Source organism: Phycodurus eques, chromosome 11, assembly GCF_024500275.1.
Source record: "Phycodurus eques isolate BA_2022a chromosome 11, UOR_Pequ_1.1, whole genome shotgun sequence".
Classification (NCBI taxonomy): domain Eukaryota; kingdom Metazoa; phylum Chordata; class Actinopteri; order Syngnathiformes; family Syngnathidae; genus Phycodurus; species Phycodurus eques.
Genome location: NC_084535.1, coordinates 6,726,216 through 6,750,406, shown reverse-complemented (window position 1 = coordinate 6,750,406; position 24,191 = coordinate 6,726,216). Strand labels below are relative to the sequence as shown.

The following is a 24,191-nucleotide window of genomic DNA, read 5'->3' as shown; positions in this document are numbered from 1 at the left end:
ACAAAACAACTCGCTCCTTTTGGGTCGACACATTCACATTGTAGGCCACGTTTATATAAAAGAAAAAAAAAGAAAAAAGCTGCATTGCTTTGTTAAGCTTCATTGGAACAATAAAGCAGCAACTATGACTATTATTTCTTCCATAGAGTTCATCACAGCATGTTTTTTAGTACTAGAATTAGTGGGTACATATTGGCAAACTTCATTTAACGACAGCACACAATTATGTAATAGCTAGAATAGAAAGCGGGGGTTGGGGAACCTTTTCCTACACCGGGCCATAATACATTTATGCAACTAGATGGTAAAATGCTTATTATTATACATTGTGAGCATTTGTGGGTTAAATGTATTTTGTAAACATTTTGAGAAACTACACATATTTTGACTTAATTTGTGTTAAAAAAAAAAAAAGATTATGTTCCGGTAAAAGTATTACATTTGTTTTCTCATAATATTACTGCATATTTTACCCCCTCCCCCCAGTTTATTAATTAACAATATTATGAGAAAATAATTTTATCAGAATAAACTAAAATCACATTTTTAAAATTGAGTTAAGTGGAAATATTACAAGAAAATTTGCATTTTTTTCCCCTCATATTTCAACTTAATTCTTAAAAAATTATCAATTTACTCTTGTAACATTACACATTTATTCTGGTTGTAAAAAAAAAATAAAAAAAAAATCAATATTCATGCTTGACTCTCATAAAATTGTTAATTTTACCAGAATAATTGCATATTATTAAAAAATATTTATTCAATTTTCCTGGAATTAAAATGACATGAGAACAAAATGTTTAACCACAATTTAAAAAAAAAACATGAGACTCAAATAAAAAATAAATATTTACCTAATTTTATAAGAATGAACTCATAATATTAAGGCAAAAATGTAATTTTACCAGCGTAATCTCATATTACAAAATAAAAGTAATTTTATGAGAATTAAGTTGAAACATTACTACGAAAGTCTTCGTTTGATGACAATTAAGCAGTAAAATTATGACGATAAATATAAATTTTGCCAGAATAAACTTGAAATATTACTGGAAACAAATTTTAAAAGAATTGAGTCAAATTATTACATGAAAACATTTCTTCATTTTCTAAGAATTAAGAAATAATATTACAAGAAAAAAGGCTAACTTTACCAGATTTATTAATGTTATATTACTAGAAAAAAAGTAATTTTATGAAAATTAAGTGGAAACATTACAAGAAAAAGTCTTTATTTTATGAGACTAAAATATAAATATTAAAAGACAGAGCTAGTAAGTAAAATGCGTTTTTTTTTTTTTTTTTTAAATTGACCAGAATAAAATCATATTACTAGAAGCGGCACAGTGAGCGACTGGTTACCACATCTGCCTCACAGTTCTGAGGACCCGGGTTCAAATCCGGCCTCGCCTGTATGGCGTTTGCATGTTCTCCCCGTGCGTGCGTGGGTTTTCCCCAGGTACTCCGGTTTCCTCCCACATCCCCAAAACATGCACGGTCGGTTAAATGAAGACTTTAAATTGCCCATAGGTGTGAATGGTTGTTTGTTTATATGTGCCCTACGATTGGCTGGCGATCAGTTCATGGTCTCTCCGAAGATAGCTGTGGTAGGCTCCAGCACGCCCGCGACCCACGTGAGGATAAGTGGTACGAAAAATGGATGGATAGCACTAGAACAAGTTCATGAATTTATGAGACAGAACTCGAAATATTCCCGAGCAAAGACGTCTTACTTTTCCGAGGCGCTATTGGCCCGTGAGCCGAAGGTTCCCCACACCCGTTACAAACCAACACAACAGTATAATCAGGAATGTCTTTTCAGATACAAAAATCGTACTTCTTTTAAGGCCGTTGACTGTATATTACCGGCCACCATTACACAACCAACGGGCGTGCTCGTATCGATACATTCATACGAGGGATTTGTGCAAAAGGAAAAAATCTTCAGAGCTTCAGAAGTTTGTCTCTTGAACGCCCATTCATAAAAACACACAGGCCAAACGAGCACTAAAATCTCAACTTGTTTACATCCCTCATTCGTATTAAGAAGGCTCCATCTTAGCATTAAGAGCCACTTTTTGTTTTTTCCACATTAATGTGCGCACACCTCGCTCTTTTCCTTCTTCTTGCTCTTCTTCAGGAAGGAAGGCGTGCGGAACTTGTTCTTCTTCTTCTTCTTCTTGCCCTCCGGGGTCTTGTCCTTGACACTCATGGAGATTTGCAGCGATTCTGAAGCGCTCACGCTCAGCTTGGAAACCTCCAGGCTCAGGTCCTCGTCCAGATCGGACAAGTGGTCTTTCCCGTTGGTTATCGTGTCTGTCGGTGGGAGGAACACGGTCAGCAAAGAAAATACGATTTCTTGGGTTTTTACAGTGCCTTGATTTCCAAGTTTTCCAAAGTACAACCCGTCACGTGACAGATTATTCGCTTTGACTCGCGAGTAAATATTTGTGATTTGAGCACGAGACGGTGGCAGTGAACTTAATTCGAAACATGAGATGAAAACCATCACGCATATTTCAACAAACCACACAACTGCCTTATACGAAAGTCCGCTAGCTTAATGCTAACACGCAATGCAAAACGCCATAGCTGGGCTGATGAAACTAGCATCAATGTTTTAGTAGTTATAACACTAGCAGACTTTCATATTTAAACAGAGAATGTTGAATTGTCTTTTGTTTTGTTTTATTTATTTTACAGTAAATTTCAGATGAGAGCATGTTCTGCCCCTTATTTTGAGAACCGTGTGAGCTTCTTTTTATTTCCTTAAAGTGATGTTACATGAGAGTCTCACATCTCTTGACAGCGAGAGAGGCGCTAATGAACGCTTCGAAAAGTGCTTCAATAAGTTCAGAGCAGTGATTCACAATCACTAATGTGCCGCAAAAATTATCCAATTTCACTTAATTTCAGGAGAGCGAAATTGTAATACAAGAAAAACAATACAATTTTACCAGAATAAACTTGTAATAATATGAGGAATACATTATTAGTTTTACGAGTTGTAATATTACAAGAAAACAAATTCGTAATTTCTTTCCAGAATTTTATTTTTTGAGTATGAAAATTACGTGAAAAATGTCTTCTTGATTTTATTTTTTGAATATGATGTTTACCTGAAAAAAAATCTAAATTTTATGAAAATAAGTCTTAAAATATGAGAAAAAGTGGTACTTTTATGAGAATTATGTATTACAGGAAAAATTTGTAATTTAATGAAACTAAAACTAAGTACTAGGAGAAATATATGTGCTAATTCTAAGAGAATTAAGTTTCAGTATGACAAAGATTTGTTAATCAAAGAGAACACAATAATACGAAGACAAAAAAAGGGGGAAAAAAGGTAATTTTAACAGTTTAAATACTGTAACTTCTGCATTAAAGATGAGAATGTCACATTAGTAAGTTGTCAAGGCAGAATTTTTCATATAGAAACAAGAAGTTGTCTCGCTTCATACAGGCACAGAAACACTTGCAATATCTTTGAAGGTATCTGATTGACTACCTAGCTTGATTGGTGTCATGATGGGAGAAAGGGAGAGTGAGATTGTGGAGCCATCGAACGTGGTCATCTCGTCCGCATCTGTGGCATCTTCGTCTTCTGGAAACAGCACGTTCGTCATTACATTTGGAACAAACTTTTTTATTTATTTTTTTTCCTCCTTTTAAGATTAAAAGTATATGTATAGAACTTAAAAGTTACTGGAAATCCAACTGATCTGTACTCGGGCACTGATTCTTTTGCGTACCACGGTTTGAGAATTACTGATATAGAGCTTTTTCCAGTTATGTGAAGTAAGACTAACAAAATCTCTCTTTGTAATGCCAAATGAATGAAGTTAATTCAGTTCCAGAAGCAAAATTGGTTTGCTCCACTTTCTGCTTTGTGTTGATGTCCAATTTGGGAACATAGCACATTATGGCTCCTCAAGTAAACACTGCTTTTGGAAATTATTAGATTGCGATAGATTGCTCTCGTTTCGGTTCGGACAGCGCTTTGTTACAGTAGTGGTTGTTGTAAAAGTGCTTTCTAAATAAAGTTGAGTTTAAAACCCATACACTGTGTTCATTCTCCATGCACACGTGGTACGTTCTCAGTCTATTTTACTCTTTCCCCGTTTCGAGATTCCCCCGTAACCCTTCAAAGGCCAACAGCTGCATGCTTTTGCGGCAACCTGTGCAAATGTGGTGGAACGCAGACAGTTCTCGAGTGTTTCAAGCGCCCTTTTGAGCACTGTCACATAAAAAAAAAAAAAAATACACATTTATGTATAGTTTCATTGTTTCAAGATTCCCACCATAACTACGATGTTCCTTGATTGATCATACTGGCGAATCCACTTTAGTTGGCACGGGTCAAAGTGTACACAAACTTTGTAGAACCTGGACAAAAGTAAAGTTTTTGAGTATTTTTGAAAGCAAACTTAGGAAATGTCATTCAATTTTAGGGTAAGAGAATGACAATTAGGATGTTTTTTATTGTTGTCAATTGGCAAAACAGATCAAATTTGATAGCTATAAGAGGTTTTTCAAAATAACTAATATACAGTATATAAAATGTAGAATTGCTTGATGCAACGGGTTTAGCATGTTTGATAAATTTAATTTGAAGGATGCCCAAGTGGCTCTTACGTCCTTCAATATTTCAGTAAAGTTTGGCCACCCCTGTTGTTGATGGATTGAAGCCCATCTAAACCAACGGAGAGAGGCTTTTCTTGCGTGGACTTCACAAGCTTTCAAGTGGAGAAGACACAGCAGGTGGACTTTTTTTTTTTCTTGAAGTACCGTCTTGGCCTAGTTGCTTTCGCTCCACCAGGCTCTTGTACTCCTCCAGCACCTCCTCGGTCAGATGGTTGAAAGGATTGGGCGGTAAAGAGCGAGTGAGCCCTTCATCCTCCGTGATGAAAGCCTGCAGGTGGATTAGGCAGCGTCAGATATCACGAGGAAACGTCACAAAATAACAAAATAAATAAATGTACACTCACTGGTCCCGGGATGGTGTCCACAACGATGCCGGCCAGTAAATGGGACTTTGGACCCGACGTCATCTGGTCGCCTCTGTGCTGCTCTTTTATCTGAATTAAAAAGATTACAGTGCCTTTAAGGGGCGTGGCCTAATGAGTAGCATCAAGAGCTGGTGTCAGCTTGGCCAGTTAGTCTACATGTGAGTGTCTGGGCGTGACTTTTTGCCCACTGCAGCTCCTTGCGAGTGTTCCCATTTTGCATTTCTTTAGCCTAATATCATAACTGCCCAAGTCATATTTAAGATATTGTCACAATATCAATAAGAAATAGCAATGTGCTTGCTAAAAATTGAGGTTTTCTTTCTTCATGTCTGATGAGATTGTCAGTCATCCAGGTTATGGTACTGTACAAAGGCTGAGACAACTGGACTCCTCTTTTTTGTTGTTGAATTGATGTTATTTTTGTTAAAAGAAAAACAAAATAAATTATGACTTAGGCAATTGCGCTATCAGGCTAACGATTTGTGTGCTCGACTGTTTGTCCTGTTCAATATGCAGCTGAAAGTACCACACTTTGGGAATTACTGATATAGAGCTTTTTCTAGCTATGTAAAGTAAGACTATCAAAATCGGTGGGGATGTATCCAAAGCTCGCTCGTACCTTAATCTTTGGTTTTAGAACGATCGAAAATTGTGAAACTCCTAAGTCAAAGCACCACAGTCTTCATAAATACGGCAATTCCATGGCATCATGTACACGGCATGCAATCAAAATGGCTCACCCGGTTCCTCTTGTGCAGCGCTTCCGTGGGGTCAGTGTTGAGCGGGACAAACTGGTTGGGGTCTTCAATCTTAATTGGGGTGCCTTTGCTTTTGCCCGGTTCTGATGACGTCATCCACTGAGAGACAAAGAAATCATTCAAACACTCTTTGTCAAGCACAACGGAGATGAAACACTCATAGTTTATCTTTACATGTTCAATTAAGGTGAAATAATGTCTGTGTATGATGTTTTTGAAATAAAGTCGGAATCCTTGTCTGCAATATTTTAAATATAAGACAAATTCTGCTCTTTCTTTGGCCCATTGTGTCGCTGCTGGGTCAATATATTTCATATACCATCTACAGGGAGATGTTCTCAAATTAAAAAAAAAAAAAATCATCAATCCATTTCCTATCATGCTTGTCCTCATTAGGCTTGAGGCGGGTGAGCTTGGAGCCTGTCCCAGCTGACTGGGCGAGAGGAGGGCTACACCCTGGACTGGTCTCCAGTCAACTGCAGCAAATAAAAAAAATATGAATATATTTTATTGAAAAAGAAGGGAAAAAAACAACAATGAAGTGTTATACAGTTGTTGTTTTTTTAAAATTCAATTATTCCCCCTATATTTTGCGGTTTCCCGTGTCTGCCTCACAGCCGAGAGGTTCTGGGCTCGAATCTCACCACAAGGCTTTCTGTGTGGAGTTTGCATGTTCCACTGCTTACTCCCACATTCCAAGAAATATGCATGTTAGGTTCACAGAAGACACTCCATTGTCCGTAGGGGTGAATATGAGTGTGAATGTTTGTTTGTCTATGTGCCCAGTGTGTACAGCTCACCCTAATGAGGACAAGCGGTATAGATCTACATAAACAAGAAAGCATGTCTCATTTCATCCACAAGATGGCAGGCTAATCTAAAAATACCTCATCTGTCCATTTTCTATTTCGCTGATCCGGTTGAGGGTTGCTGCGAGCTGGAATCTATCCCAGCTGACTTTTTGGACGAGAGGGCACTTTAAACAAACAACCATTCACAACTTTGTCTGATTCACCTGCCTTTGTTTCTTCAGCTCATGACTATTGCAATTCTCTCTCAATGGTCAGACTCCTCCATACTAAGCAAATTTGGTCTACTTTTATTGTATTACATAATTTCGACCGCTGACTGCATTTGACTTAATGTTCCTCATCATTAAAAGGTATCTATATAGGGTCAACACACCATTGTTTTGGTTCTGGGGCTGACGTCGCCACTGGGCGAGCGGTCCGGCACGTTCACCCTCAAGTAGCTGTTGGGCGAGGTGAGCCAGCGCGTCCGCTCCCGTTGCTGCCTCTGCGCCTTCAACTTGAAGGGGCTGCGCAGGCCCGCCGCTTCGTCGTCGTCGTCCGACAGGATCGCGGACACCGTGGCGGGGATCTCCACGTCGTTCTTGGATCGGGGCTTTTCGCGGACGATGGGATTCCTGTACGAGTGGCCTGTTCTGTATCCCTGCAGAGCGAGAGGAATTTTTTTTTTTTTAATCTCACTGCCGTCACGTGTCTAAATATTTAAACATTGCATATACAGTAAAATACAAAAGTATTTTTGCTGACATGTCTAGTGTACCAGGAAATGGGGGATTGAAAATATTTAATATACATCATACGGGTGTGTGTGTGTGTGTGTGTGTGTGTGTGGATCCAATGAGAATAAGGACTTCTCCGTTTTGGTGGGAATCTGCACAATCTGTTGCATAGTTTAAAGGAAAAAAAAACAAAAACTTAGAATGAGAACAAAAAATAAATAAAAAAAATCCTAATTTAATGAGAATAAAAATTACAAGAAAACTGACCTTATGAGAGTCCCAATGTTGAAAAAATAGTCCTATTTTAATGAGAATGTACTCTATACTGCATGTTTATGCTCATAATATTACAGGCTTTTCTAATGAGAATGAAGCAATATATTAAAAAAAAAAAAAGGTTATGAGATTCCACATTTGTGCTTTTTCAAATTATTAATATATTTAAAAAAAAATTCAAGAAGCGATAATATTAAGAAAAAATATTTCGAGAAAAAAAATTAAATGATAGGAGACTCGAGGTTGATGCTTGTATATTAACACTTTCTTTTTTGTAAAATAACCCTTACCTTTTAATACTACCACTTTATTCTCTCAATATTCCGTGCTCCTTCATTATATCCTTTATACAGTGTATGGGACAGCTTGCCATTACAACTACAGCTGAAAATGTAAAATATGGGGTTGGTCTCCTAATTTGAGCTTTAACAAATGAGATTTCGGAGGTGATCTACAAAATCGACACAGACAGTGCTAAATCACTGTCAGGTTACAGGATGTAATAATATCCTCAAGCCATCTGAGCTGTTGCTGTGCTGCCAGTATTGACAAGCCTTTTGAGCAGACAGTAAATCCCATGTTGAAACAGGGCACGCTAAATCTGGTCTGTTAAGTGACTGTTAGGTCACTTAATGCGGCTGCTTGCACCCGCTGTTAGCTTTGTCATCTGGCGCCTACGTCTGCGAGGGTGGGCGGACGGCTTGCGCGGCTGCAGCCCGCTCAGCTGCCTCATCTGTCCATCGGAAACACAACGGTGCGGATGGAGTCTACCAAAAGCGTCGCTCACCAGGTTGTCCAGCATCCTCATCAGGGACTCGAACTCGGCCTCTCCCACTTTCCACTTGAAGTCGTTGCTCACGGGCACCCCGGCAGCGGCCGCTCCCTGTGTAAGGGGTTTGAATTTCTCCCTGTCCAGGAGCACCAGGTTGTCCACGCCGCCCGAGCACGCCAAAGCCTGCACCTAAAAAACTCGAGTCAGACCGCCATAAACTCATAAAAAGCTGGTGACATTTACCAAAGGAAAAGTACCCGAAGACAGCTGCGAATATATGGAAGCAGAGTTTGACAGGCACGGTAACAAACTGGCATCTACTTTATTCGAATGGTGGCAACAATTTGAGGAAATTCAGTAGTTCGGTCCAAGCAAGCAAACAGCTCAACAATTCCGTCACTCTCCAGATACTTCTGGCCCTAATTGTACTGTAATAATGTCCTTAAATGAACCTGGATTTCGCACGCTTGCTGTGAGTGGTACATGTAGTGGAAGGCTTCCTCTACGGTTTGTCCCAAAGCGAGCAGGCCGTGGTTCCTTAGGATCATCACCTGGAAAATACAACAGAAATTCTTTAAACACAATTGCAGCAATTGACACAGACACTGGGGCAGGTTCTGAGCCATCATTTAAAAAGCGACGCTCACTGGACATTTCATTTGGTACACCTACGCAGTCTAATGAGATCCAGCACCAGATCTGTATCACAAAGATTAGAACTTCAAATGCTATGAGAGACTAAATGTTATGTTTGTAATATTATAACTCTTTCAATTTAATTACACAAGTCTTAATATTCTGAGCATAAAGTCTTAACATTGTCAAAATGTATTTTACTGCGGAAAAAAAAGTTATGAGACTAGACCTTTTAGGTTTGTAATATTACAATGTTTTATCAATGAGAATAAAGTTGCAATGTTATGAAAACAGTGCAGTATTAGTTTTAATTTTAAATATTTTCTAATATGAGAATAATCTTTGAAAATTCAGCGGAGCCTTGAGATACGAGTTTAATTTGTTCCGTCTCAAATCATCTTTCCTCAATGAAAAGAATGGAAATGCCATTAATCCATTCTAGCCTCGGTCCCAGAAACCGCCAAATTTTTGTGGTTGGTTTTTAATAAGGAAAAATAGTACTTTCTAAAAACAGAGTAATAACAAAATTAAATAGAATATAAAGAATGTTTGTGCATTACAATTTAATGCTGCAATTCATTTCATTGTGTTGCTCCTTCTGGTGTGCCCGCCTTGACCACCGGGACACAGTAAAAAAACTCCGTAAGATGCTGTAATATATAATAATAATGTCTTCCATGTCATTTTTAGTAGAAGATAAAGAATATGTGGCTGTGAGTAGGATTATATTATCTGTCTACATGTTTAACAATCTGTTGCCTTAAAGGATTCTAAAACCGCAATGAGTGATGCTAACAGTTAGCACTAACTTCATACCTACAGACAATTTAGTCTTCAATTAACCTACCATGCATGTTTTTGGACTGTGGGAGGAAACCGGAATACCCGGAGGAAACCCACGCATACAAAGGGAGAACGTGCAAACTCCACACAGACGAGCCTGGATTTGAACCCGGGTCCTCAGAACTATGAGGCAGATGTGCGAACCGGTAGACCACCGTGCCGCCCACTTACTTTCTTTTTCGAGGAAGAATTGCTACGATTGTTTTAAATATGAGAAAGGAGGAATATTATAAAAATGAAGACATATTTTAAAGCGATATACCAGTAACTGGTGATATTAGGAGACGAGGGATTACATAATACAAAAGCTGTATAGCAAAGATCATAATGCTCACTTTCTATGATGTTTATTATTGCAGTTTTCAGTAGCGTAGAATTTAACTTACTGAAAGAAAAAGCAAGGTAGCCAAAAGGCAGAATTCTCCATGCAGCTCTTGTAATGGATCTCATTAGATGGGGCAGGTGTACCTGGTGTGACTAGAGAGGTAAAGCAGCTGTTGAAAGCTTTGGAAAAAGCCCTTTTCACTAATGGAGTCTCTCAACTTGACAGTACCTTGGCAGTCGGGCCCAGAGCTTTCTGAAACTCCACCTTCTCCTCTTTATTATCCAGGCTGCCATGGTAACCGAAGCAGCTCACGTCTCCAAGGAGCAAGGCCTCCTGGGAAATGGGCAGTATTCCACACTTCATGGAGGACACCTGTTAACATAAATACACAGTGTCACTGCCACCGCGTCTAAACAGAGACACGTTTGTGCCGTCACATAAAAAGCGTTTCTAGTCGTGTTCGTTACTCGCTGTGAATTTTACGGCCCGGCTTTAAAGTTTATAGCAAAACTGCATTAAGGAGCATCACGGGCTCCTGCGGGCCAGGGCGAGCCTTTGAACGGAAACTCAGCGATTGCTGGCCCGCGGCGACTCACGGCAGCTGTCGCGGGCGTGTGGACGTGGACGATGCATCTCAAGTCGGGCCGCATGGCGTAGATGGCGGCGTGAGGGGCGAATCCGAAGTGGTCGATGCCCAAGTCGGTTGAGCCCTGGTCCACGACGTCACCGATCATGTTCACTTTTACCTGAAACAAAACCTTAGCTTCAATCGAAACGGCATTAAATCGTACATACAGTATTATGGAAAATGTAGAGTGAATCCCCTATAATCGTGGGGGATACATGTATGTTCCATACCCACCCCCAATCGGTGACAGAGGCCATATACATTTTAAATTTGTATTGTTTTACCTGTACCACATCCTTTAAGACATTTAAATGTATAAAAATGCACTTTAACTTTTTAAAACACACTTTTGAAACACATTGTACACTCATTTGAATGCAAAAAAAAAAAGCATTAAATGTAAAGAAAATACTTTACATATTGTCTGAATTGTCTGTGTGAGATACACTTTTGTGCCTTTAAGAGGCGGGACCTGCTGTGGTGGCGCATAGCGTCGAGGGCATTACACTAAATAGATATACTGTAAAAACCCATTAAAAATGATTAGTGGCAATGAACCACTAATATGGTGAGAGAACACTAATATACAAATGCCTGCCCCCCATTAAGTTTTAAATTAAGCAACCAAGTAAAACTTTTGTTTCCCATTTCTGTGTGTGTGAGTTGTTCTGCACTTCCGCCCCAAAATAATAACCCAGTAATGGAATTTTTGTTTATGGTTAAACAAGCCAGTGATGGCTTCGTGCAAGCAGCATTTATCTGCAGTCTGGATGCAGAGGGCTGAACGCCTCACTCTCTGGAGGGAGTCTGAGAGACTCCAGAAGTCTCCAATAACACCCCCAAAAATGTTGTTAGATTTGTTGCTCGTTGCTACTTTTTCTTGAAAACAGTTCTTGAAGGGTCAGAGAAGTCGCTAAATCAGGCAAAAAAGTCGCTCAACTGGCAACAATGAGTGGCTGCTCGCTTCCTCACATACGCAGTCGTCATGGTAACAAAAGCGGTGATCTACATTTGCCTGAGACAGAACAGTGCCTCCAAAATGACGTGATTGCAACCAGAGTAAGTAAAGCAGATATTAAGTGTACTCTTATTCTTTATCTTTTGTGTATTTTAACCAAAGAATGCCACACGGGAACCGTTTTAATTGTGAAAAACTTGCACGTCGCCTTGAATAACAGGAAGAATGAAGGAAGAATTTAGGTTACAGTTCTTATCTGTATTGGATCTCATTGTATTGCAGAGATGTACCTGATGCAAAGTCTGGTGAGGGCTCACAAATAGATAATATTCACCAAGTGCAAAACACTCAATTAGTCAGTCTAAACTAAATCCACTTACCAAAGTTGCTGCGGTCACCTCAGCAAAAGAAAGGCCTCTCGGACTGATCAGAACATGGTCTTGTTCTTTGTTGACACGCACCTGAGATGAAAAGAAACACGGTTTAAATTAAAAATGCGCCCCTCATTCTGGTTAAATTCATGTGGAAAAGCATTTGAAATTCAGAAGCCATTAATTATTGCTCAGACGCTGATATATTTCTTCGGTTGCTGTTTCCACACACCAGTGTAAAATATTAATGCTGTTGCTGTCAGAAAGTCACGTTATCTAACTTTTGAAGACCAAGAGTGTGGAAAAAACATTGAGGCCTTTGATAAGAAAAAAATTTACATTTCTGGTGCTGAATCGTTTGTTCATGAAATACTAGTAATTCAGTTACACAGCTATTTTCTAAGTTCTGATCCACAAGTTATACATTTTTAAACATTAATGTTAACATCAAACATCTGTGGCACCGAGTCTGTTTCATAACTTGTTAGTGTTGCTCTTTATGCTCTTGAAAAATAAATTGCAAAGGGACCTATCATTGCTATCTGATATGATATGATGGTATTTTTAAATTTGGTTACTAATGTTCTTTAAAGGGGACGTTATGGAATGGATTTAAATTTTAAATTGCTTGTACACAAATAGTTGGCTCTCTGGAGTGCCTTGCCACTCATATTAAGGTTGAAATTCAACAGGCAAGTAAATCTTTTATGCGCCCGTTTCCAAAATGTGTCTGTGAGTGAGCCGTTCTCCATTTTTTCTCAAATTTGACACCTCAAATCGAGTTTCTCCGTCCATGACTTGACAGCTAGGCTGGTTGAAGATCCCTAATTTCCAAGCCACAGCTGGGGGCCGGCTACCAGATGACACTGAAGCTTTATCATGTCACAGCCAAAAGGTAAGCAGAGCTGCTGTGTTCGCGCAGATTAGCATTAGCTAACAGTGCTATCAGCAACAGCTTCTGATAGTCAGCACACACTTGGATGGTCAGTGAAGTTGTCAACTTGGGATTGGGGGGTATTTGTGTTCGGCAATGCGTCCGCTGCATGCACCACATACACAGATCAGCAACACTAATTTCCATTGGAGTGCCACCTTTACGAGTGAAAATGTCTGTCGTTCTCTGCTTTTTCTACTCGCCTCTTCAGACTCTGGGCTGTTTGGCTATGACTCGCTGCTCCCCTAGCCGCAATGTCCGAGCTCCGCCCCTGGTCGCCATGGTAACGAACGCATATTGTGACACGGGAGCTTGACAGAACCGCCCCCTCAAAAACAGTAACTTCAAGTGGATCATTACAAGTGGATGTTAAGTGTGCTGTTTTCTTTAGCTTTTTGTATTTTGACTGAAGAATGTCAGAGACATTTTAAGACACCTGAGAACTGTTTTAATTGTGGGGAAAAAAAACATGTCCCCAGTAATGTTTCATATGCCCAATATGCAGGAAAACCATTTCTATAGTTTTCTCTTCATCATTTACCTAGATAATGTGATGCAATATCCATTATGGCATGTGATACTATTGTTATCAATGGCAAAACATCCTAAACAGGAAATGGCCTGAGAAAAAACTGCACCCCATAAATACTAAAAAAAAAAAGTTTATTGTTTTGCATGCCTAATGTGCAGAAAGACTTTCCATGTTTTTTCTTCCAGCATTTACAAAGAAAATGTGGCAAAATATCAGTGATGTCATGCTATACTATTGTCAAACATACATGGACCAAACTTGTATGTGAGTTACTGTGTTTCCAGGTTTTTTCTTTCGGGAAGCTCACACTCAAAAGAGACCCGCAATCTCCCTTTTAAGCCCTCAGGATACAGCTGGTGAACTTCGCAAGAAGACAGAGAGACGTGCACAGGATGTCAACACTCACAGTGATGTAGGAACTGGTGAAACGAGCCCAGCTGAAAAGGTCAACGAGCCTGTAGAGGCTGGCCAGCTTGCAGCGGCTCGGCTTCTCGCCTTTGGCAAAGGATGGGGACTCCACAGCATACAAGTCATTGATCGGAGACACCATTCCCAAGCCTGCAACGGGACAACATATCATCCTGTAAGAAGTTTGCATTTAACTACACTTTCAGACATAACAAGGATGTTTATAGGCTTTGCCTTCACCGCAAGATAAAGTTAAAGCCTCCCTCGGGGAGCATGTGAACCTTAAAAAAGGCTTTCTGAAAATTCCCTGCGAGGATATTTTGAACTGTGCTGCCGTATAAGGACATTTAACGACGCCATCTCTTACAGGCACTTAAGCTTTTTAAAAGTGCAAAGCTCAGTTTGACTTCACAGCCATTTTCCTAACATGAATGCATTTAACTTAAAGGCAAACAAGGTGATCTACTCAGCTGCAAAAAAAGAAGCCTACAGTAAAACATGAGGCCCACAGGCAGAAAAGGGAAACTTTATGCAGTCAGTGTGACTGGGAAAAGAAATCAATTCCCCCCCAAAAAAGAAGTTTCCGGAAAACAATAGGGTTTGGGATCTTCCAAGCATCGCTGAAGTGCATTTGAACATCACAATGTTGTTTGAACCCCTCCTGTTACTGCGTGCCTATAGATTTTAACTGCGCATGTGTGTATTTTGGATGGATGGCTATGCATGCGTTTTGAAAACAGTGTCAAATGGAGTTTCCCTCTTGGGGAACAGTAAAAGGATTAGTTTTCTTCTGGGTCTTTGAGCACAAATCGAGTAAAACGCATTTGAACTGCTTTTGCTGCAGGAGGAGCATCAGATGGATACTCGCTGTTCTTGGGATCGTGAATAAATTTCAGAATAAAAACCTTTGATATGAATATTCTGGGGAAAAAACTTAGTGCCTTTTCAAAGAAAAAGACGAAAATTAAAACGCTTGAGTTCTGAATTAGATACTTGAGCAAAATAATGCCGCCTGAAGGCATTGTGTCATATCGTGCATGTAGCTCAACTTCTCGTAAGTGACGTCATGTAGGTCTTTAGAGGACAAACTAGTTGAGACTGAATCAACAGTGTGTTCTCCATTTTTTCCTCAATTACTTGAAGACACGATTAATAAACTCCACAAAATGGATGAGTCTGCCTATCACGAGATGCTGACATTGAGACTTCTTCCACAATAAAAGTAAATAGAAGATGATGGCCTGCAATTGCTGCATCCAGAAGGTAGTCTAATATAATTAGCATTCCAAACTGCTGAGATTCACTCGCTCCAGTGGTCATGCGGGCTGGTTAATGGAGACATTGACAATGTCCTCCACAACTTTTCTGCTGTTTCAGACTGACAAGAACGAGTAGATTCCTTGTGCGCACACAAGACTTACTGATGGGTGACGTCAAGGGCCCGGCCCCTCCCACCGTGCTGGCCATGACCAGGTCGGCTATCTGCCTCAAGGCCAGGAGACCTGTGGGGTTGTTGCCCTTGGTCATCTGATCCTGAATCAGGCCTTCCAGCTCATCTTTGAACACCTGTAAACCAAATAGGAATTATTTCACAGTGTGTGACCTCTGTAATCTCTGCAGCTCATTTTTACACTGTTCTATTACAAGTCACAAATCTAGAAAAACCTTTTTGTGCGAGCGCAGCAGGGGGCGACGGTGCTGTTATTTAAACCCGACTTTTACTTTCTCACCTTCCAGGGGAGCCTGCGAATCTCCGAGTCACACTGTGTTTGTCAGCCCAGCACCAGCATTCTGCCTCATCTGAGCACCGTAACCATGGCGATGTGATAAGTTCCACTTGTTAGGGGCCCTTACGCAATCGCAGAGGAGTGTGGGCTCAACTTATTTCAATGCACTTCACCGGCATGTCTTCATGTTGCTTCCTTCAACTGAGCTGCTGAGCTATTTTTGTCTTATATCCCAATGCAACGCTTAACTGTTATGCTGTAGAGGTGAATTCAGTCTAATGATGCATTTTTGCTCTTTATTATACACTGACTGACCACTGGGGTACTCTAATATGGTGCAATACAGAGATACTGTATATAAAAAAATTCTGCCTCTCCAAAGAAACTAGACAAGCTTGATCGTACAAAACCAAAATGTATCCCACCAGGCATCCTCCAAATGTTTATGATAATGTATGTAATGTTAGGCACATCTGTACATTAGGTACATCTGTACATCTATTGCAGTCCTGGGGCTATTTTTCTACGATGTCATGAATGGGGCATACTAATTCCATGCTCAAAATATAAATGTAATTTTTGTTTTGTTTTTTTGTTATTGTATATTATGTGCAGGCCAGCACAGTAGATTCTTCCTGAATGGATGGATTGAATCCTTTTAATGTTATAACCAGTCGGAGTAATCGGTTTTGCGCTCTCTTTATGAAATACATACAGGACTCTGCAGGATGTGGGTGACCCTCTTCTTCTGCTCCATCATGTTGAAGTCCTGCCTCAGGTCCGGCGACATGGCCCGGCTGCGGAGGCTGTCCGGGTCGCTCTCGCAGCAGCGTTCCTTGGAGTCATTGCTGGACAGGGACAGCGTCAGCGAGCCTGCCAACTGCCTCACCTCCAACAGACTCATCCTCCAGCAGAGCCTCTTCTACCACCTCCTGCCTCCTACGCTTCCTCTTGAATCTGACAATGGTAAAGAAAAAAAAGATACAGCAGTTTTTTTTTTTCCAGTCAGGCTGTCAAGGCAACAGAGCAAAACAGGCACAATGGTGACTCATGTAATAACTGGGATTCAGACTTATAATTCCCAACCAAATTTAGTGAGCAATGAGAGATCATCAGGTGTCCTCCAGGAAATCTAATTTCACTTAATTTGTCTGAAAATTATTCTTTCTCCATCCATTCATATCAAACACAGCACTTATCGTGTCGTAGGTGTGCTAGAGCCTATCCCAGCTGACTTTGGGCAAGAGGCAAGGTACCAGTCAATCACAGGACACACAGACAAACAATCATTCATACTCACGTTCACAACTATGGACAATTTAGTCTTCAATTAACCTTGTATGCATGTTTTGGAATGTGGGAGGAAACCGGGAGATCATGCAAAATCCACACAGGAAGGCCTGAGCCCGTATTTGAACCCGCAACCTCGGAACTGTGAGGCGGCTGTGCTAACCAGTCCCCCACCCCCATTCCACCATTGCTATTTTTTCGCTGCACAGCAGTGAGGTGTGGTGTAGGTGTGACAGACGAATTTAAGGTGGAGGTGGGACTGCATCAGGGATCAGCCCTGAGCCCCTTCCTGTTTGCAGTGGTGATGCATAGGCTGACAGATGAGGTTAGACTGGAATCCCCGTGGACCATGATGTTTGAAGATGACATTGTGATCTGCAGGGAAAGCAGGGAGCAGCTGGAGGAACAGTTAGAAAGATGGAGGCATGCACTGGAAAGCAGAGGAATGAAGATTAGCCAAAGTAAGACAGAATATATGGGCATGAATGAGAGGTGTGGTGGGGGGAGAGTGAGGCTACAGGAAAAAGAGATAGCAAGGGTGGAAGACTTTAGATACTTGGGGTCAACCGTCCAGAGCAATGGTGAGTGTGGTCAGGAAGTGAAGAAACAGGTCCAAGCAGGTTGGAACGGGTGGAGGAAGGTGTCAGGTGTGTTATGTGACAGAAGAGACTCTGCTAGGATGAAGGGCAAAGTTTATAAAACAGTGGTGAGGCCAGCCATGATGTACGGATTAGAGATAGGGGCACTGAAGAGACAACAGGAAGCAGAGCTGGAGGGGGCGGAAATGAAGATGTTGAGGTTCGCTCTCGGCGTGACCAGGTTGGATAAAATTAGAAATGAGCTCATCAGAGGGACAGCCTTGGTTCGATGTTTTGGAGACAAAGTTAGAGAGAGCAGACTTCGATGGTTTGGACACGTCCAGAGGAGAAATAGTGAGTATATTGGTAGAAGGATGATGATGATGGAGCTGCCAGGCAAGAGAGCTCGAGGAAGACCAAAGAGAAGTTTGATGGATGTCGTGAGGGAAGACATGAGGGCAGTTGGTGTTCGAGAGGAGGATGCAGGAGGAGCTTACATGGAAAAGGATGACGCGCTGTGGCGACCCCTAAAGGGACAAGCCGAAAGGAAAAGAAGAAGATACCTACAGGACAAACTGTACCTTGTGATAGTTACATATTTACATAATACATCAAAGCACATGGTGAATAAAAGGTTCATAATAGCAATCATGGACAGCATCCCTCACTAAAGTTTTAAATGATGATATTGGGATGAATGAGGTGGGGGCTGTAATGGAAAGAAGACTGACTAAAAGTAGTGTGGACTTTGGGAACAAAGAGGTTAATAAAACTGCTGGAAAGGACAGTGCGGGTGGTGGTATGCATGGTGCCCCGAGAGCAAAGATAGAGTGGGGTCTTGCCAATAAAAGCTTTTGTATCTTTGTTCAACTATCTATGCCACCGACATATAACGACAAGAAGTAAAATGAAAAGCTCTTCCACTAGATGGCAGAAGGTACATAATTGACCTGTGCATCCACTTTTTTTTTTTTCGTATGTCAAATATGTGCCTTGGCTCAACAAAGGTTGAGGAAAAACAACAGTACTTTGATAACCCCACAAACTGGAAGTGATCATGATTCTTTCTGTAGGATTTCACAACACCATTCATCACTCCCCCCCCCCCCCTCTTTAAACAAGTGGGAGGAAAGGCTGCCTGCATTCTTAAGCCAAAAGTCGTTAACAGTAAACAAAAGGCAGCCTTTTTTTCCAAGGAACTACTTTGAATAGCAGTTAGCACCTTTGAGGCTACCTGGACGTGGGGGTGGAGGGATACACATGCAAACACACATTCCAACCACGACTATTATACATATTAAATAGTCCTCCATGCAAATTTTAACTCTTGCGTAGCTTTAGCGAGGTTTTGAGTCCGAATAAAACTCAACTCGTAAATGTTTAGGAGTAGAATCATGAAGTCATCGTAAAAAAAAAAAAAAAAAAAAAAAAAAAAAATGCAAGAAGCTAACCCACCGCGAGAGCAGTTCCCAAAAGTTACCTCAAAAGTTCTCCGGACGCCGCGCAGTCGGAATTTCTCTTCCCCCACAGAAGACGCTCCAAAAAAGGTGGATATTAGTCCTGTTGTGGATACATTGCGCACACTTACGGGATTCAGAAGGAGGCGAGTGGCGGCCGCACGAAGCGGAGAAAAGGAGGCTGGCGGGTGAGGATGTATGTGGGTGTGTTTGTGTGGGAAAAAAGGAAAAGTGACCACGTGACCTGACTTCATCCACCCACAAAGGCCTCCTAGTCGGAAACCAACCACCAAAAAAAAATGGCAGCCACTCCACCACCACCACCACCACCACCAACCATGAAAAAAAAATGGCAGCCACTCCACCACCACCACCAAGCAGTCCTACGCCAGAAAGAAGCAAGGTACTAACTAGTCCATCGACGAGTTCTTGTTGTTTTAAGCCTTTTCATGAAGAGTTCTTTCCTCCATCTGGTCCTGTGATTCACTGACTCCCGCCTCTTCATCACACAAATAAGCAGAGCTAATGTTATCACTCTCAGTCAGAAGGGGGAGAAGTACTCACACTTGTGTAGAAGGAGAGAGACACTGTTAACAAAGCAAGACTGGTAAAAGTAGAACGGATTCAAGTCCTTTACTTATGCAAAAGTGAAAAAAAAAAATAGACTTTGAAAGTACAAAAGGTAGGCTTCTCACTGAGTCAAAGACATGACATCATATCACCCAAATTTTAGCATCACTGCATTGGCTTACAGTTTGTTTTAGAATTGATTTGGAAGAAAAAAGATATGATCACTTTTAAATCTTAAAGGGGTAATTTGCACTTTTGTATTGCTTTTTTTTTAATATGAAAGGTGCGATAAACTGATTGCTTGATTGATTGAAACTTAGGAATGGTACCTAAAATTGGGTCCCGGATCAGTTTTTGTTGGGCTTGATTAACGTCAAGCAGGCACGTTATTTGTTGGCGAAGAGCTTTTTGATTCATGTTAATTGGAATAAATTGTCTGTCACTGGGCGGCACGGTGGCCGACTGGTTAGAGCGTCAGCCTCACAGTTCTGAGGACCTGGGTTCAATCCCCGGCCCCACCTGTGTGGAGTTTGCATGTTCTCCCCGTGCCTGCGTGGGTTTTCTTCGGGCACTCCGGTTTCCTCCCACATCCCAAAAATATGCATTAATTGGAGACTCTAAATTCCCCGTAGGCATGACTGTGAGTGCGAATGGTTGTTTGTTTCTATGTGCCCTGCGATCGGCTGGCAACCAGTTCAGGGTGTACCCCGCCTCCTGCCTGATGACAGCTTGGATAGGCTCCAGCACGCCTGCGACCCTAGTGAGGAGAAGCGGCTCAGAAAAAGGATGGATGGATGTCTGTCGCTGTTGTACTACTTTAGCCCAGTAAGCAAAATTGGCATACACTAGTCATGTTCACTATGCTGTTTCCTTGGCAAGTTGTGGCAAATGCTATCACACAGCAGAGAAAGGACAGGTAGCGCTGGTAAATACATGGGCCGACACACGCAATCAAAAGCTTTATTAGTACACCGTAATATTTTAACTGATCGCTAATTTGTTTTGAAAAAAAAGGTTCTTTATTCACCACACCGCCATCTTTTGGATCGGGTGGGGCACTGCAGCCATTGTGAGGAGCGTGTCTGTGCATCTACTGCAGGGAGCAAAGCCGTGGCTTGGCATGTTGCATTTGTCTTTGACCTCACATCCTAAACAAGTCAGTGGTTTTGGATCTTTGGCAATGCAATTCATTGTTTTGTTGTCAACTATTAATTGCATGACTGACTATTAGGAGGAATAAAACAGGGAAGGAACCATTTATTATTTACTAGAGATGGAAGTAAATAATCACCCTGTTTATTTCATGGGAGACTGCCTTCTGGGCTCACCTGAGATTTTGTTCAGACTGTTTGTTTGGATAAAACAACAACAAAAACAAGTCAATGGAGGAAATAATCATTCATCTACAATGAAAGTCATCGTTAATTACATTCCTTCTTTGTAACAAACCATGACATGCACTCACTTGGCCGTTATGATGTTGAAAGCAGCCTTCAATATGACATGATTGAAACAAATCATCATGTTTCTCAAAGAGGATAACTAAGCATGAATAATTCATAGCGTCGGGGTGTAATCAGTGAATGTAATGAGCAAACATCATTCACTACTAGTGCATTTAATCAAATGTTGTGCCTTCTTAGAACTCTTTTAGTTCTGTTGAGCTGGTGCAACGATGACAACAACTGGTCATGAAACTCACGTCACGTTGTTTCAGAAAACACTTAAATGAATCTGCCTCCCCTGCGTGTAAACGGGGGTAAATTAGATGAAGATCAGGCCTTGCTTAACTCCTTACGGACACTCTCCAGGTCTTTTCCGCCTTGCTGGTCAGCCTCTGCAGAGAGTTGTTGTTTTTTTTTTTTTTTTTTTTTTTAAATATTCAAAAGTGACGCAAATTAATGCAACTCTAAGAATTTTCTCAGCACCATTTTGCCTGCCAGCCCGCACAGAATTCATCACACACACACACACAGTCATACTTAGAGGGAGATTTGGGAGAGTGAGGGCCCGAAGGATTGTGACACTGACTTGACAATTCCAGGAAACAGTGTAGTCTGGTGGGTGGGTGGAGTAGATACAATGACATATGGCTTGATGTAATGAAAAGCAGAGCTCGCTCCCCTCCAGAGTGACGTGACCCCTCAAACCTCAGATAACTTGACTCACTCCTTCTGGCGCAGTTCCCACCGAAACCGCATACGAGCTTGACACACAACCACACACACAGATGTAGAACATCCTCCCACCCAGATGCCTGCACATTCTTGCTGACTATTTGAAGTTTTCATCGAGGTCGTTCTGTCTTGGAGTCATCGACCAGATGTCAGGGCTTATTAGTGGACGTCGCTTTCTTAGAGATTAGCACAGAAATCAGTTATCGACGTATTAGCCCGCCCTTTGCCTTGTCACAAAACTACTGCTGGAAATAACCTCCGAATAAAGACAAGCAAAAGCTAAAGGCCTGTTAATTCATCCATCCATTATCTATGCTGTTGATCTAGGGGAGGGTCCTTCCACCCAGGTTACTCCCTGGACAGATAAGATCTATTTTTGCAGTAAATGAGATTTTGCACTCATGGCTGAAGAAAATCCATGTTTATAATCATGAAAAGAATTGTCGGGCCATGTTCTTACAGCAGACTTGAAGCTTTTTCTTCTTCTTCTTATTCTACAGTTACTCAACTATGGGAGTCTTTTTAATTGTAGGTGGTTTAATCTGTTATGTGTTCATGCCTTTTTCTTCATAAAAATCTGCGCATGGTACATTTTGGAAGCCTTCTGTTAAATTGGTAGTTTCCAATCCTTTTCATGCTGGTTGGTATGATTTTTGCTCCTTTGATACAATATTTTGTTGTTGAGTGTCTTAAGTTCACTGTAAGTTTGTGCCATGTTGCACTGCCATGATATCACACTGTGGAAATAAATTGTTGACACCAAATTGGGGTGTGACAGTACATGTGATTCTAATTTTTCGGTACCAAGTTCCCACAGAGAACACATTAGACGAGGGAGAGGTGTAACTGGAGAACGCTCTTGGAGCCACACATTGACTCCATAAACAAATACAGTGTGGCTCAGCCTCTGGCTAGCGAATGTCAAACTTAAGTCATTTGTTTACTCATCTGAAATGGTGTCACATGAACATAACACACAAACAACTGAGTGGAGGGTTACAAATGGTTTCAGAGGGCTCTATGGCATCATCGGCTCTATAAAATCCCATGAGATGCTGGCATTTATACCTATACCTACAGTAATTCAAAACATCTTAGCAAACAATCAGAGAAGGCCTTAGAAGCAATTTTCTTTAAGCCGACCATTCGGCTCTGATTTAAGCAGTCTTAACAATCCAAACTAGATGTTGCAGTTGCCTCAGTATGTGCGATGAAGTAGAAATAACAAAACTGGCTTGAGTTGGCAGGCGCTCAACATTAAATTTCATATCTAGCAGAGTGTCAAGGTAAGGGGCCCGAGGGGTTTGGACGACAGCCCCCGGAGCCTACATACAAAGTGGTCTTTCATGAATTCATCCATGGGAAATGTCCTGAGTCAAAGGGATGAGCGCAGAGTAGTATCACAACGAGGTTGCACTCTGTGCTTAAGGAAGATGTCAAATGTCATTAACATTCCAGTTAATGCTTTGTAATTGCCACAAAATAACCACTGTATGTCTTGAGAGCAAGTTGTAAACAGCCAATAAGGCATCTTTGTGATGATTCATTTGCCGTAACACAGAGAAGCTTTGTCTACGATCTCCATCAACAGCGTTGTCCTGGCAACCAAGGCTAACGTTCTCTTGTTTGCAGCCAAGTGGGTAGCTATCAGTGCACAAGTGAAAAGACAAGATCACATGTAAGCCAGAAATCACGGTTGGGTACGTACCTTGGTTTTAAGGCTTCGATAATGCCGTTTCACATGAGTTAAGAATTTTGACGTACGGTAAAACCCCGGTGTTTGTGGGGGATAGGGACCGAGCCCTGCCACGAATAGCGAAAATCCCCCTCCAAAAGAGGTGTGTAATTGGGTATAGATGCCACACGAAGACGGCAAAGCACTTAAAACGGAGAGGATCGTAAATGGTAAACGCCAAGCTACTAGCATGCACACAACCATAAACCCATGTTCAATAAAAATGTAATTATTCAACAGAAATAAACCACCGCCACCAATAATAACTCCTCATCAATAGTATTAGTTACTAGCTAGCATATTAGCCTAAATAACAGACTAGCACCAACTGACATGACAAACAAATATGTGCGCTAGCATTTTACACAAACAGCATGTCATTAAACTCTCCCTTTGGCATTTACAAAATAATAAATGTTACAGACTACAGGCAATTTACAGTATAACGGCAAAGCAGATTACATGGGGTCTAATTAGCTGCATCAGGGGAGAAGTAGAAATACTGTATACGCTTTCACTTTTGATTGTGCACGAGGTGCAATCAAGGAGCGCCAACAAAGTTATATCTAAAAACTCAGGCGAAAACACACTATCAATGAATTACACCTAACAACAACACCAAGAATCCACCAGATGGCGAAAAGTTATACTTAACTCATTCACTGCCAGCCTTCCC

At 41.1% G+C, this 24,191-nt stretch overlaps 1 protein-coding gene across 4 annotated transcripts; it reads right to left on the bottom strand.

Annotated features, from left to right (window-relative positions):
* Positions 1-1,275: 1,275 nt before the first annotated feature.
* add3b (adducin 3 (gamma) b) lies at positions 1,276-19,311 on the bottom strand. Of its 4 annotated transcripts, none has more exons than XM_061690061.1 (15): positions 19,057-19,311; positions 16,424-16,665; positions 15,403-15,547; positions 13,980-14,131; positions 12,117-12,197; positions 10,747-10,896; positions 10,379-10,522; positions 8,799-8,897; positions 8,362-8,535; positions 6,956-7,222; positions 5,753-5,869; positions 4,992-5,081; positions 4,792-4,915; positions 3,512-3,604; positions 1,276-2,319 (listed from the first exon to the last, which is right to left on the bottom strand). In XM_061690061.1, exons 2-15 carry the CDS (start codon positions 16,610-16,612, stop codon positions 2,096-2,098), a joined length of 2,049 nt encoding a protein of 682 aa, XP_061546045.1. In that variant the 5' UTR covers positions 16,613-16,665; positions 19,057-19,311; the 3' UTR covers positions 1,276-2,095. The 4 variants fall into 4 exon arrangements, with proteins under 4 accessions (XP_061546045.1, XP_061546043.1, XP_061546044.1 ...); XM_061690059.1 differs by having other exon boundaries at positions 3,512-3,607; positions 19,057-19,310; XM_061690060.1 differs by having other exon boundaries at positions 3,512-3,607; positions 19,165-19,310.
* Positions 19,312-24,191: the final 4,880 nt, after the last annotated feature.